Source organism: Equus caballus, chromosome 8, assembly GCF_041296265.1.
Source record: "Equus caballus isolate H_3958 breed thoroughbred chromosome 8, TB-T2T, whole genome shotgun sequence".
Taxonomy (NCBI): Eukaryota; Metazoa; Chordata; class Mammalia; order Perissodactyla; family Equidae; genus Equus; species Equus caballus.
This window is the reverse complement of record NC_091691.1, coordinates 27,094,564-27,110,687: the sequence shown is the minus strand read 5'-3', so window position 1 is coordinate 27,110,687 and position 16,124 is coordinate 27,094,564. Positions and strand designations below refer to the sequence as shown.

The 16,124-nt window shown below is 53.3% G+C and overlaps 1 protein-coding gene across 2 annotated transcripts in view; it reads right to left on the bottom strand.

Moving 5' to 3' along the window:
• Positions 1-16,124, bottom strand: part of TMEM132B (transmembrane protein 132B) — a 354,765-nt gene that overhangs the window by 224,133 nt on the left and 114,508 nt on the right. Inside the window, exon 1 of one of the 2 annotated variants that reach the window (XM_023647325.2) lies at positions 14,704-14,926. The exons of the other annotated variant lie outside the window; for it this stretch is intronic. Within the exon in view, the coding sequence (XP_023503093.2) occupies positions 14,704-14,710 (7 nt within the window). The 5' untranslated portion in view covers positions 14,711-14,926. Of the gene's footprint in view, positions 1-14,703; positions 14,927-16,124 lie in introns of those variants that run through there. 2 annotated transcript variants of the gene reach the window in all.

Here is a 16,124-nt window from a genome sequence, read left to right as displayed (position 1 = left end):
GTGTGGAGCCAGGACTGGGCTCCAGAGTCCAGGCTCTAACCGCTGTTCTCTGCTGGCTCCTGGAACCTGTAAGCTTCCGCCTGTCTTCCCGTGTGTGGTCCCCGGGCTGCTGACGTCCCAGACTCAGTCCCCTCCTTTCACTCAGAGCAGAGCAGGGCTCCATTATTGCCTTTGACTGACAATACGACCCACAAGTCTGCAGAATAAAACCCATAGAGAGCGCGCGAAAAGAAACAGAACCTTCCTCCCCACACTGGCCCCAGGGGGTCCGCCACGGACCCCGTTCTAGGTAAAATCGCTCCTCAACGACAGCTTTGGGCGATCTTGGTGGGGAAAAGACCCAAAAAACCCTCAGTTCCTTTTTTCTCAAATTTAATTCAGAGCTTATTTCGCAGAGGCAGAGTCAGCCCGGGAACGAAGGCGCAGAGGGCAGCGTTCCGGGAGGCGGTGGCCGCCGGGGCCGGCGCGGGGCGAGCGCGGGGACCCGGCCCTAGGGATGCGCGGGGACCCGACCCGGGATGCGCGGGGCCCCGGTCCGGGATGCGCGGGGCAAGCACGGGGACCCAACCCGGGATGCGCGGGGCCCGGGTCCGGGATGCGCGGGGACCCAGCCTGGGATGCGCGGGGACCCAGCCCGGGATGCGCGGGGCCCGGCCCGGGATGCGCGGGGCAAGCACGGGGACCCAGCCCGGGACGCGCGGGGCCCGGCCCGGGATGCGCGGGGTAAGCACGGGGACCCAGCCCGGGACGCGCGGGGCCCGGCCCGGGATGCGCGGGGTAAGCACGGGGACCCAGCCCGGGATGCGCGGGGCCCGGCCCGGGATGCGCGGGGTAAGCACGGGGACCCAGCCCGGGATGCGCGGGGCCCGGCCCGGGATGCGCGGGGTAAGCACGGGGACCCAGCCCGGGATGCGCGGGGACCCGGCACGGGATGCGCGGGGCCCGGATCCGGGACGCGCGGCGGGGCCGGGCTCGAGCGCGGCGGCACTGCCACCTGCTGGCCGAGGAGAGCCCCGCCGGGCGCCGGGCAGGCGGTTTGTTCCCGCTCCCGGAGCTGAAAGCCAGCCGCGGGCGACGTAGGGCAAGTGGGGGACTGGAACCCAGCCCCGGGGCTTCCCGACGGGAGACCGCCAGACGAGGCACGGCGACGCATAGGACCCGATTCTTTGTTGGCAAGCATCGGAAACCCCGCCCCGACAGGGGTGGGCTTCGGCGAGAAAGGGTGTCACCTCCCCCAGACCTCAGCCAGGGCCAGAGAGAGACCCTAGGCAGCAAAGGGGCCGTGGGCGAAGCACCCAACACAGTGAGGCTCCCTGTGCCCTGGACGGCCGGGGAAGTGGCCCAGAGGAGGCCAGAGCGCCCCCCCCACGCCCCCCCTCCCCTTCCCCCACCGCCCGGAGACACAGCCGGGGCACAGCCGCCCCCCTGTGCGGGGCTGGGCAGCGAGCCCGGGCCGCCGACCTCCGTCCTGGAAATCCCTGAAACCATCTTCCCCCCGTTCCCCCTGTCCACCAGCTTCCCCCTGAGGAGCCACAGCACGGAGGAGAAAGGATTTTGCCTGGACAGTTGCATTCCTTCCAGGGCAGTCCCGGCGGTTTTAGGAAAGGGCTTTTCTTCCCTTTCTCCAGCTGTATTCACTCCAGGAGGAAATGTCTCCAGTCTCCGACTCAAAATCTGTCCCCATCCTCCCTTTCTGTAGACCGCCGGGGTGCTGAGGAGCCGGCAGTGGGAGCAGACTTGAAAAAGCTGATCCCAATAGGGGTGAATCCAGTCTGTGTGGTGACAGAGAGTGACCTGGGGACAAAGCCACCCGGCTCTGAGACGTCTGTTAGGGAATTGTCCCCACGGAAGTAACCAGCCCATCACCTACTCTCCATCCAGCCGGAGGTCACTGGGGCCTGCCCATGCTCCTGGCTTCCTTGACGCTCCCAAACCCCAGGGGTGGGGGACGAGCCTGGGCTCCAGAGCAGGTGACCTTGGCTGGCACATCAGCTCACCTCTCGGCCATTCAGTCACCACAGTGAGCACCACCCCCTGAGGACCAGCTGCAAGCGGCAGACAGGACTGTGACCTCCCCCTTGGGTGTTGTATCAGCTGGGAAGGATGAGGCACACCCATTGTCTCCGTCAGCACAGGCTGCTATGACAAAATATTGACTCCTGGGCTTAAACAACAGACACTGATTTGTCACAGTTCTGGGGGCTGCAAGTCCAGGATCAAGGTGCTGGCCGATTCGGTGACTGGCGAGGGCCCTCTTTTTGCTTGCAGACCGCTGCCTTCTGCCTGTGTCCTCACATGGCAGAGAGAGCAGGCTCTGACGTCTTCCTCTCCTTCTAAGGGCACTAACTGCCGGGAGCCGCCCACCAGTCAGCTAAGCCTCCACCCAAGGGCAACGGTCCGGGAGAGAGCTGAGGGAACGCACGGCGGACCTCAGAAGGTGGCGGTCGGCCGCTCCTGATCCTACTCATGCTACTAATCTTAGCAGTATTGCTCTCGCTGTTCTTTTTCTGTACATGGGGTATCTTGGGGAAAATCTCTCCACGCAGGGGAAAGAAGCTGGTGTAACCTGGTCTTCTAGGGAGAGTTCAGGGAAACAACAGCCTGAAGGGAAAAAACGTCCTGACCCCTTCCTGGAGAGGCGGTAAAGGAGCTTGGACAGCCCTCAAGGAGGAAGCCTTCTAACAATCAGCCTCAAAGGAGAATTCCCTCCTCAGGTCCTTCTAGGAGGTAGAGATTATCCTGTTAGGACAGGAGGTAAATGGTGGCACCCACCCAGGGGCAGAGGCATGCAAAAACTACCCCTTCCTAAGGCAACTCACGATCCTGATAAAGTTGCAGAAAAATATCATAATATATTGACACAGGGGAACTGGGATTATGATGAGGGTTGGGAACCCTACAATGTAGCTAATGGTAAAAGAGAAACCCCAAGCACTGTGCCTGTGTGGCTTGCGATCAGACGGAGCTGGGGGCCTGTGTGTATTTTGGTCCCCTTACACTTTGCAATACTTCTGCTTTCATTATTATAGGAATAAAGATAGAGGCTTAGGGCCATTCGACTCACGGGGAACTAAGTCTGGACGTTACACCCCGTTTTGTAATCAGTCTTAAGCATCTAGACGCCTAGTAGACATATAGAAAAGGTCAATATCTATAATTAACAAAGGTTGCTTGCTTCTCATAGACATACTGTGCTAATATTATAACAAGATATGCTTATGTACCCATTTTGTTTGCCAAAATTATGTACTGGGACAATTCCATGAAATCATAAGCGCGTGACCTGGACCCTATATAAGTGCTTGAATGCTTTGAATAAATCAGGCTTGGAAACCTCACTTCCAGTCTCACTGTAACTTCTCTCTTCGCCAATGCCATTCATCCCTCAGGAGCCCTACCGGCTGGAGCTGGACTCCGGCAACTAACCCCATCACAGGGGCTCCGTTCACCACCTCGTCTAACCCTAAGCACCTCAGAGGCCCCGCCTCCTAATACCATCCACTGGGCGTCAGGACTCCAGTATGTGAGCACAAGCATTCAGTCCATTCAGGCGTTCACTGGATGCTTGTTAGGGGCCAGTCCTGTGCCGAGCACTGGGGTCCGAGGGGACGATGGGCTGATGCGGCCCCACTGTCAAAGAGCTCCTTCACCTTTAGGGTAAGAACATAAATTCCAATTTAAAAAGTGAGAGTTGAGACAGTGGATGTACAGAGGGGCCCCTAATGCAGCTTGATGGAGCCGATGCAGACAGGACCCCAGCGCATTAAATAGTGTCCACCAAAAGCTCACATCCACCTGGAACCTCGGAACCTGACCTTAGCTGGAAACAGGGTCTTTGCAGACGTAATTAGGTCATACTGGATTAAGTGCACTGATGGGTGTCTTTATAAGAGAAAGGAGAGGGATGTTCACACACAGAGACACAGAGCAGAAGGCCACGTGAAGACCGAGGCAGCTGCAAGCCAAGCAACACCTGGGCCCACCGGAGGCTGGGAGAGAGGCACGGGACGGACCCTCCCTGAGAATCTCCAGAAGGAGCAAAGCTGCCGACTTCCGGGCTTCAGATCACTGAGAGAATACGTGTCTGTCGTTTTAAGCTGCCCAGTCTGTGGTCCTTTTTCACAGCATCCACAGCAATCGAATCCACTGCCCAAAGGACAAGTGCAATGAACCAGGCCAAGGGGTGGGAAGAGGATCTGGGGTGCAGGGAGACAGCATGCGCAAAGGAGCAGGGCCAGGCGCGAGCCACTCATGGTGTCTGGACTTTACCCCAGGAGTAATAGGAAGCCACTGAAGTGGCTTACGTCATGGGAACACCACACCATTCGATGCAATTTGGAAAACCATCACCCTGAAATGCTGGAGAATGGACTGGAAGCAGGAATGACCAGGACAGGGACGGATGCAGTGGTCCAGAGGGTGGTGACCTTATTATGTACATGGGCCAAAGATGGCCCTTGGCTATTGGCCCCATGCAGTTTACTTCCCCACAGTAGGCTAGGACCTACTCAGCAAGCAGGCGGCAAGAGTCCTTCTTCAGGAGAACGGACACATTTATGTGTGTGGAGATGCTAAGAACATGGCCAAGGATGTAAATGATACCCTTGTGGAAATAATAGGCAAAGAGGCTGGAGTCGAACTAGAAGCAATGAGAACACTGGCTACTGTAAAAAAGGAAAAACTGGATCTTCAGTATATTTGGTCATAAAATCAGAAAATAAAGAAAGAGAATGAAGCAAAAAAAAAACAAAGACGACCACTGGTGCCAAACACAATTTTTTACACATCCAATTGTTTTAAAAACAGCCCAAAGAAGCATATTTTTAGCCATTTAGAGTCTGCCTGCTTTGCATACTGAAACTGGCCCCAGCATCTGCTCTCATGGATAAGGAAACCCTCGGTGCCACAGACCCCAAGCCACTGCTGCCCTGTGGAGCGCCCTGACCTGGAGACTCCCACGGTGCGGCTGAGGGACGTCGCCTGGACACGGGAGCCCCCCGTCTAGTCCCTTCTCCCCTCAGGGTGCTCTTCCTGTCTTCCCATCTGGGTGGGGCCGCGGTGGGCCCTGTTTCTGGAGGGTCTCCTGCTGTGAGGGACGTCCCCCACATGCAGCCCGTCAGGGTGCTGCCCGAGTGAAGCTCGTGGTGCCTGCCATCTCACGGTCATCTGTTTTTGTTCGATCAGCTCTGACATTCTCAAGCCCCCACAATCTATACTGCAAAAAGGGCCATGAGGATGGAGAGATGAGGCAAGAGATGTTGAGTGGACTTGGAAATTAATTAGACATGGCGGAAGGGAAGGGGAGTTGAGAGAGGAAAGAAGAGTGTGGCTGGGTCCCAGCTTGGGCAAAGGGGTGGGGCAGTCACGGAGTGGGGAGCAGCCTCTGGGGGAAGGGGATGAGTTCTGCTCGGGGCATGTGGAGTTTGGGAGACGGGTGGGTCCCCCAAGTAGAAATGCCGGTGGTCAGGAGCGAGACGTTCAAGCTGAAGCTCAGCAGAGAACCCTGAGCAAAAGAGAGACGAGTGTCGTCAGAGGGGAGGTGCTGACTGAAGTCACTGGAATCAGTGGCCCAAAGAGAAACTTGCAGAGTGGGAAGAGAGGCCCTATTGAGTACAGGTCTGGCAGGTGACAAGGAGCCTGCAGAGAAGGTGGAGAGGGACTCCCAGGGGCAGGAGAGGAACCACGGTGCATATGCCGTCGGAAAAGCCAGTGCAGCGCTGGGGAGACCTTTGAGAAGGAGGGAGCCAGCCCGAGAAGCACCCCAGCACTGGACAACAGCTCTGATGGCCTCAGTGCGGAGGTGGTGACAATAAGCACAACGACGGTGGTGAGAAGTGAGCAGGACACGGGGAAGGGCAGCATCCAGAACAGACAACTCTTTTGAGAAGTGGCTACAGGGGATCAGAATAGGAGTCTGAGGACCGTCCCCTTGGGTCTGGTCCCAAACCCTCTCTGGTAGCACCGACCCGCTCCCTTTCGCCGTCCCCTGGTGGAAACGAAGTGTGTCCTTCCCGGACGTTGCACTGAACGTTTCCTGTAGAGTCGGGAGCCGAGACTAGGGCACCACATCTGCAGCTTGACTCGGATCCCCCAGCTCCTAATTCCCGCCGCCCCTTCCGATAGCGTTAAGCTGGTGTTTACCACCCAGGTTGCTATGACAACGGAATGTCAGAGTGTGCTCCATTTTGAGCTCATGCCGTCTTTACGGAAAACAGGTCACTGAGGAGGGACGTAGCTTTTTCAGCAGAATCTGAAATACTGAAATAGAGGGTTGAGCCCAAGAACGATCACTCACGGAAGGAGCAATTCTTCTCCGCCAAAGCAACGAACCGATTACAAATCGACTCTCTGAAGTTCAAAGGCACAGGGGTTGGCCAAGCGCGGGACTCCTAGGAGTCTTTTTCTTATTATTAGGCATTTGTTAGTTGCCTCCCCAATACCTATTTCTCTTCTCTCCCTTTGGGGGAAACCTTGGTGGTTTGGTCATCAATGGGCACATGACCCAGTACAGGCCATTCAGGGAGATAGAAACTCTCTGGCCGCATGCAGAGGCCCCCCAAGGACACCCCCCTCTTCCCAGGAACAGTGTGGTGTGAGGACAAGAGCCCAGGAACTGCAGAGGGATGGCACTGTGCCGAGCGGGGAGCTCAGGGCGGCAGGGCATGGACTGGCACCAACACCAGAGCAAGCGAGCCTGAAGTCCGCCCCAAACCAGGTCCTCAGAGCTCCAGTCTCTCAGCTGACGGACTCAAGTCACCGCCTCCCAGATGAGCGATTCTTGTATACACACGACTCATCCTGTGAGGTGCATGAGACAAGAACCCATGGCATCCTGTGGGGTTCCAGGTCTGCGTATAAAGAAGAGAAACTCCCACCAGAAGACAGTGAGCCTGAAAGTTCCAACAGAAACGTGGAAAACAGAACAGAAATGTCCTTAAAAATGAATTAGTTAATAAGACAAAGGGGAAAGGGGAAAAATACAAGCAGTGAATACCTTCCTGCATCATAAGAGGAGCCAGCATCAGATCAGATCATAGAGGCCCCATGTTTGCGGAATTCTTTGCAAAAGTGTCAAATCTCTAACCAATGACTTTCAAATGTCACAGTGCATGCATTCATATAATAATTCTTTGAATACTTAATGAATAAACATATTGACAAACAAATTACTTTCTAATCATTTCTCCAATGTTGCCTCTTCTTCCAAACTGTCAGATCCAAAACAAGTGGGTCTGTCCCAGAGAATCGCCCCAGTTTCCATAAAGTGGGTGCTTTTTTCTTTTTTCTTTTTTTTTTTTTTTTGAGGAAGATTAGCCCTGAGCTAACATCTGCCACCAATCCTCCTCTTTTTGCTGAGGAAGACTGGTCCTGAGCTAACGTCTGTGCCCATCTTCCTCTACTTTATATGTGGGACGCCTGCCACAGCATGGCTTGCCAAGTGGTGCCATGTCCACACCCAGGATCCGAACCGGTGAACCCCGGGGCCGCTGAAGTGGAATGTGTGCACTTAACCGCTGTGCCACCAGGCCAGCCCCAAGTGGGTGCTTTTAATGTCATTCTCCTCCTGTCTGGTTTGGGCTGCTTCTCACATGGCCCCGCATTCTGCGGCGCGTCAAAACGCTCGTGCTCTGATGAGAACTCCAAAGGCTTCTTGTCGGCTGGATGTTGTGCTTTTCTCTGGGTTTCGTGTGTTTCTGTTTCTACCTTACCCATATGTTCCTGGGACAAGAAAAATGTACGCCACTGGCAGCTGTGTCCTGGGAAATCGTTTGCATGTTCTCATTCAATTTGCAAAAGTTGTAAATGTGACGGCGTTGGTGCCGCGGGCTGCGATGTCTCCCCCTCACCACCAGCTATCTCCGGGGAATGGACCCCAGAAGCGCTCTATACTTTGCATTTCCGGGAGACAACAGTCTATGCCAATGAGCCCAGGGTAGAACTGGCCCCAAGGAGTTTCATTTGAACCTCACTGAAGTTGGGGGGTTTTTTCCTCCAAAACTAGGCGATCCCACATCTTACCTCTCAGGTCAACAAAAATCCGAAAGACCAGACTTTGAGAGTCTGGCCCAGTTCGATGAGACTATGGGCACGCAATCTGCTTCATCACTTGAGGGAGGAAAATTGATAATTTGGCAAAATCCATCCAAAATTAATCTGCACGTATCCTTTGAGTCATTGCACTCTCAGAGTTTACCCCACTAACGTGCCTGCGCACATGTGACAGGACGTACAGACAAGCTTCTTGGAAGTCATCCTTATACCCGCTGACGCTTTATACAGAGTTTCTGTGAACCGGGCTCTGTTTAAGGGCTTTATATAGATTAGCGCATTTCATCCTGACAACAGCTCATGAGGTAGGGAGGAGCTGCCATCAGCTCCACTGAAAGGCAAGGCAGGCAGAGCCACAGGCAGGTCAAGTAATCCACTCGGGCATCTCATAGTGGCCAAAGCCTGGAAACAAGCCAGGGGTCCAGGAACAGCCGAGGGGCCACATCAGTTATGGGTCAGCCATCCGATGGACTGTGAAATGACAGCACTTGGAAAAATGCAGCTCTTTATGTTAGAGAAAGATGCCCAAGATGTATCGTGTGTTAAGTGACAAACACTGGGTGTAAAATAGTATTCGTGGTTTGCCAGTATTTGAGAGGGAAAAGCAAACGATATATAGTATAACATACTATACTATAACATTTCTTTTAGGTAGATACCTAAGAGTGGAATGGCCGGATCACAGGTAGGTGGATGTTTAACTTTTTAAAAACTGCCAAACTGTTTCCCAAAGCGACTGTCCCATTTTCCACTTGCGCCAGCAGTGTAAGAGCGTTCCAATTTCTCTGCATCCCTGTCAACACTTGATATCATCAGGTTTTTTTATTTTAGCCATCCATTGGTCGTGGAGTGGTATCTCATCACAGTTTTAATTTGCATTTCCCTAATGACTAATGATGTCGAGGATCTTTTCTGTCTTCAAAACGTTAAATTTAAAAGTTTAAATCTGAAACTAACATATAGAAATGGAGAAAGTTCACAAAATCAGGAACTCTGGTGTCTCTCTCCAAAATCAGAAAAACCTGGCAAATCTGACATTCCACTTGGATCTAAATACTTCTTTTCCAGAATTCCTGGTTTCTAATTTTTCTGACATAGAAAGGCAATGCAATGCGTAGACTGAATATTAGTAACATCTTTAGCAGCATCCTGTAATCCACCACGTCAATGGTTCTAAAGTCAAAGATACGAACGTTCACCCTCAGTGGAACAAATAAAGTTACAAATGAGTTCCGTGAGGTTCCAGCGCCCACGTCTACTGAAAGTTTACCCAAAGCATTTCAGGTTTTAGAGCTTTCAGGATTTGGAATTGCAAATAAGAGATTATGGGTCTGAAACATCTGCTGCCTATAAAGGAGGTATGCCTTCCAAATCGCCGTGGTCCTCACGCGGATGGCCGGCCCGACCTCTGAAGGCGTGTTCCCTCATCCCACCCTGGCGCCTGGCAGTGAACGAGCAGCTAGGGATTCGGTTAAATACACCTGTTTCCATTTAAGTCGGTCAAAGACGCTGAGCTGGGCTCAGCGCCCCCTGTTGGAGCCCTCCCTGCGCTCATACAGGGAGGAACACGCCCAACCTCTCTACAGAGCAGACCCCTGCCCCCATCCCTGTGAGCTCACCCTGGCAATGCCCCGACCCCCTCGCATCCTCTCTGGCGCAGCAGGCCAGCTCTGCGCGCTAATAAAGGCTATTTCAAAGCTGACTGGCAAATCTTATTAAAGTAATCCCCTCCCTCAACCCAGATTATTACAGCCACCTTTATGGTAGAATAAAAATTAATTTTCTCAGCTATAATAAGAACGATAAGAATGAATCACTTGGGACCAAGTAAAGAGTACAATTAGCTCCAACAAAATAAATCTAAATGTAATGCAGGCCAGTGATTTCTCCATGCCTGTGTCCTCTCAGGGGCCTGTAGGAACGAGGCCGCCGGGTTGAACACCCTCACCGGCCGGGCCATGATCAATCTGGTCCTGGTGAGGGGCTCTGGGTGGAAGGCAAGGATCCAAGCCAACGACCCAAAAGCCAGAGCTGAGTTCAGGACCAGTCCTTGTCGGAAACAATGAGTCGTGCTGCCCCGAGACTGGGAGCTCCTTCTGGGTCACTGTGGACATGTGTGGTTATTCAGCCACTGAGGATCCATCCCCCTTCCAGTAACTGCCCTCCAGTTTTCCTTTGGGAACTACCTCCTCCCTCCCTCCATATTTCAGGTAGCAGGGGCTCCACTCACATTTCCTGGAATGGGTACTTGACCCAGGCCTGGCCAATCAGACACCCAGTGCAGACATAATGAGGCATAGGACTTGTGTTTGAAATATTTGGCAAGAACTGTTTATTCGCTCTGAGCTTTACTGAGAGGCTATCTTATCCCCATCTGGATGTATAGAATTAAGCCAATCCTCAGAAAATCCGAGACAAGAAGACATACTGGGTCCTGGTAACACTATCTGAACCACTGGATCAAGCCACACCTGAAGCTTTATCCCTCTGCTTTTCAACTATATGAGCCAATACATACCTATTTTCCCTGTTTCATGTCTTTCGTCTCGTGAAACCAAAATGCCTTTCCTGATGCCACCACCTCTCTGCATGATATTATCATATCTCTATGATAATAAAGGGAGTGTCTGATGACTCAGAGGGCTGGGGAAAGCAGGATTTCACTTATCAGGACATAATACCCCAGATCTAGGTCCCAGGCAAATGAGGAAGGAAGGGGGTGATACAAGGAGCATGACCATCCAATCAAGACTCGGGTGGATACTCAGAGTCACCTGGAGAACAAGCTCAGCTTCCCACAGGACCAGGGGCTTTGCTCTCCACGAGGAGTGGGTCCAAGCTGCGCAGGTGTGGGCTGTTGGCATTCCTAGATGGTTTTGATAAATAATTGGCAGACCACGTCTACACTGCCTGGTACCAAAGAGCCTGAGAGCCCCCTACTAATGAGGCCGCCTTCTCTGACTGGCTCCATCAAAAAGTAGGTGAGCCTGGGTGGTGTCCCTCCACACAACGTCCACCCTGCACCATGCGATGGCTGGGACCCCGCACATCCCTCCACGGGGCCAGTGGGAAGATGGGGCCTGATCTTTCTCTCCTTTCTTCTTCTCCACCTCGTAACTTTCCACCATCCCCGATAAAGCCTGCTCCCTGTGACCTTGTGGAACTCATCCTACACCCTGGTGCACAGCAGGTGACCAGCCAGACAGATCCAGCTCATGACAAAGAAGAGCAGAAGTGGTCTTGCAAACGCTTTGCTCCAGGCCGTCTCCGGCCCTGGCTGCTCCACTGGGTAGCAAGCCCCTCCCTCTGCTCCTCTCGGTTTGAACAGAGCCCCTGCCCTCTGGGCTCCAGCCTCTCCATCTTCAGAGAGAAAGGCCCACCCCCGAGCAGAGGGCGGACAGGCTGCCCCCACCACTCTGTGCCAACAAGAGGGAAGGTAGCCCAGCCCTGAGGGGGACCACAGGGTCAGTGCCTGTCCTGGCAGGATGAACAGGTTTAGTCTGGGGTCATCATCAGCCGTGGGATCTGTGACGGGTCAGGGTCAGCCTGTGGCCAAGAGAAAAGCAGCAGAGTGCATGACCAGAGCAGAGGAGAAGGCATGGGAACAGCATGGTTCACACCCAACAGGTAGAATGATACAAACCAACCGGTCCTTTTGAAAGCCAAATACTGTATGATTTCCCTCATATGTGGAAGAGAAAACAACAACGACAACCACCAAACACATAAAGACAGAGAACAGATTGGTGGTTACCAGAGGGGCGGGGGTCAAGGGGCACATATGTATGGTGATGGATGGAAACTAGGCTTTTGGTGGTGAACACGATGTAGGCTATACAGAAGTCAACGTATAATGATGTACGCCTGAAATTTACATGACGTGATAAACTCATGTGACCTCAATTAAAAGAAAAAAACTGGTCCTCATGGGGCTTTGAACTTGAGACAGTAGCTTCATTAACACGGAGGCATCAGGGGCTACGAAAGCAGAGGTTTCTACTGGAGGGGTCATGTCCTCATTATTTCCCCCTCTTCCTTCCCTCCACCTGTCCGTCTCACTTTGTGGATGAAACGACAGCTCATTATCATCACTAACAGCCCTACTACGTGTACCATGCAGTTACCATGCAGCCAGCTCTGAGCCAAATGCTCCGTAGGCACCACCCCCTCAGCAAGTACCTGCATCAACCTTGAGAGGTAAGGTCAGAGGGGCTCAATTCTCCCCACTCCACAGCTAAGGAAGCCGACACCCAGAGGGGACCCGGCTCTAATCCAAGGTCACCAGGACAAACCAGCCACCTGTCTGATTCTCTAGCCACTGTACCGCCCTACCCACCTGGGAAACCAGGTCACACTGCCAGCCTCCAAGGACACTCAGAAGATCCTAGAGGGTCGGAGCCAGGGAAGGAGTCAAGGACGTCCAGTCCAGCACCTCTCAGACTTTTTTTTTTTTTTGCTCTATAAACTTTTGTTCAGCCAAAATATTTTTTAAATTTTGTACATGATATTTAAGATTTACAAAAGAGGGTTTGAAATACAATGAATGCACATGCACCACCATGAACTGAAGAAATGTCATCACGAACCCAGCTGAGTCCCCTGTGCCCCCTCCCGCCCCGACCCAAGACAAGCCCTTTCCTGAACTTTCCTGATTTTTTACTTTGATTACGGTCTATAATGTCTGTTTATGCAATAATATGTTGCATCATTTCTAGAATTTTAAACTTCACATAAACAGTATCATACTCGATTCTTTTGCAATTTGCATTTTCCACTCAACGTTATATTTGTGAAATTCACATCTATTGACACACATTGTCGTCACCCACTCTCTCGGCTCCCATACAGTGTCCCATTGTAGGGAAGACCATATGGATCCATTCTCCTGCTGGATGCTGAAGTTGGTGCCAAGGTTCTGTGATGAGATACAACATTTCAAGAAACAATTGTTGAACGGTGTCCCCTTGTTTACATTTGCATTTCTGCTTATCTAGGAGTGCAGTTTCTGCCTTGTTTAAAGAAAGAACAACTTCCTTACAGGGAAAGCCAACAAACAGGACCACTAAGAACTCTCTGGATGCAGCAGGGGCGGATCTGGAGGCCCCCACAGTGATGCCCACCCACCCCGTCTCAGCAGCCCCAGCAGGTAAATGCTCCAGGGGAAGCCCAGCAGGCGAGGTGATTTGCCAGCAGCCACCCATCACAGAAACGACAGGACCAGGTCGGAACCCAGTGTCCTGCTCCCAGCCAAGAGAGGCGAGGACAAGAGGCTGAAAGAGAACACCGCCCACTTCTGGGTTCCGCTCAGCTGGCCACTCAGTGAACGCTGCGCATCACCACTCACGGGAGGTGGGGGCAGGGAGCCTCCTTCCATGTATTTATGTGCCAGGAGATGAAAAGCTCCAGATGACTCTGAATAACTGTATTTAATATGTACACAGCGCTCACTCTGTGCCAGGTGCTGTTCCCAGCACTTGACATGGATTAACCAGTTCTCATCCTCCCTACAACCAGAGGTACCATGATCAGCTCCGTTGGATGAGGAAAGGGAGGCACAGAGAGGTTAAGTCACTTGCTCAAGGCCACACAGCCAGCAGGGGCGGAGCCAGAATTTGAACCCAAGCAGTTGCAGGTGACACACTCTGAGTTCCTATTGGCCTCTGCAAGACATGGTTTGAAAGCCACCTCTGGGACTCACCATTGGAAAAACACCAAGAATGACTGGAAAGCAAGGACCACAAACACAAGCTGGGCCAGGCGGGCAGTACAGCGTGAAGACAGCAGGTGGAAAATGAAGACAGCTTGGTAGAGATCCCCCCTCTGTCCGAGACTTCGGGCCCTCACCCAGGCACATTGCCTACCAGCTGCAATTGGCGATGGTGCTGTTCCTTTCCCAGCCTCTCATCTGCTCCCTCTGTGTGCATGCCTGCCCGGTCTCTGGAATGGGTCACGTTGGCAACCCTAGAGCACGCTTTCTTGAGCCCAGAGGACCCGGGGAGACAGCAGAAGCCAGACCAGGGCACCCAACAACCTGACCCAGAGAAGGGGCCCCAACTCGCCTGCAGGCGCAGGGCCCACCCACACCCTCTCCAGCGGGGGAGTCTCCGGGTCCCCCGCTCTGCAGACCCCCCAGGCTGCTGCAGGGCCAGCAGAGCCGCTCCCCACCAGGAAGACGTTTCTCAGTTCATTTCAACTCTAATCTGGGAAAGAACAGCCAGGCGGCCTGGTCATTAGCGCCGAAGAAAGAAAGTCCATCCCAACTGTAACCCCTCGGATTTAGCTGAAAGATGACAACAGCCTCTGGCAATTTCGCTAATTTGGGCTGGAAGAAAAGATCTTTGTGCCTCCCTCACAAGGGTTCGCGACCTCACGCTCTTCCCAGCTTAGAGAATTTGCCAGGCTCAGGCCCGGGCTGGCTCAGTCTCCTGTAGGAAGAAGTGGCCGGGCCCCTCGAGAGCCTGTGTGCAGGAGGCGCCTACTTAATGCAGAGCAAGCTGCCCACAGGAAGCACGGGCAGCCCAGCCCACCTCCCGGGCCTGCAGTGCCATGTGTCCCCTGTCCCCTCCCCACCCAGGGTAGAACCCACTTCCGAGCAGGAAGGAAGGGCAGGGCCTGCCCCCTGCTGTCTAGAGGTAAGAGCAAATTTCACAGAACCTCCCATTACTGCAGAGGAGCCATCGCTGCTGGTTCTTGTCAAAATGTCGGTGTCCCAAGAAAGCAAGGCCTCGTTAGCGTCTTCAGACGCCCACGTGGCACGTCCAGGCTGGTTCAAGAGGGCTGGAGGCTGGGACAGCTGCTGGACCACGAATTGGAACAAGACTTTCAGAGAAACGGAGCGTAATCGAGTCCACTCCACACGCTTGGCCAAAGGATTCTGCACACAATTATACGGGAGTCACGCGCTGCCTAGGCAGGTGCTGGTGGAGAGGACAGACGGGAGAAAAGATGCGCTGGTCCCAGTGGATAATAATTCCATTCAGTCGGTATTTACTGGAAGCCCATCGTGTGCCAGGAGACAGAGAAACAAAGAGACGCCCCAGCGGCTTTGGTGACACACAGCATCAACGACGTACTCTGCGGGGCCTGGTGCAAAGTGAACACACAGGAGCCCTTGTTCAGAATTATTAAGAATTTCAAGATAGTGACAACAACGCATTAAACAAAGTGTGGGACCCTTCTGAGTGAGGCCCCATGTGGCTGCACTGGTCACACGTCCATGGCCAGCCCAGGCTGCAAGTAGCAGAAAAATGGTTCAAAACAATGGGAGAGAGGGAGGGAAAGAGAGGGGAGCCAAGAAAAAAAGGAAAAGAAAAGAAGAAACATGCTGGCCTGTGCGATGAACAATCCAGGAATTGTTTATGCCTGCCTGGACCCGGAGAGTCCGATAATCATAAACATCAATGTTTGTTGAGCCTTGCTGTGTTTCAGCCACTGCTCTAAGGGATTTAGGTGTATTAACCCATTTGCTCTCCATAACAACCCTCTGAGGTAGATATTTCAACTGTCTCCACTTTTAATAGGGGGAAACTGAGGCACAGAAGGGTTGGATAGCTTGCCCAATGTTCCAGATCTGGTCCGTAGCCAAGCCAGGACTCAAGCCCAGGCAGTCTGACCCCCTGCTCACACGAGGCGTCAAAGAGAATCAGACAGTCCGTGTGCTCAGCATTTACAGGCTGCTAAACAGACACAGGCAGCACCAGTGGCCCATGTGGCAGAGGCGTGGGCCGTGGCTGCCAGCAGAGCAGAAGCTTTAAAGGAAGATCCCTCCATCAGTTTACTGTCGCTGCATTAGGGATGACCCCTTCCAGACACCGCCCCCGTGGGTCCACCCCGTAGCTCTGCGGTGATAGACAAGACAATGGAATGGAGAAACCGCCACGGTCTGTAGAGCCCGCGACCTCGCCTCTGAATCCACACCTGAGTCTCGACAGATTTCTGGAGATGAAGCCTGTAAGAGCAGCTCTCGGGGAAAGTGCATTTCAGACCCTTTTTGGGTGGCTGCCCCAGGTGGAATGCAGCCGTCCGGATACATTAGCCGCATCATTCATCATCCCAGCAGACCCCGGGAGCAGAGG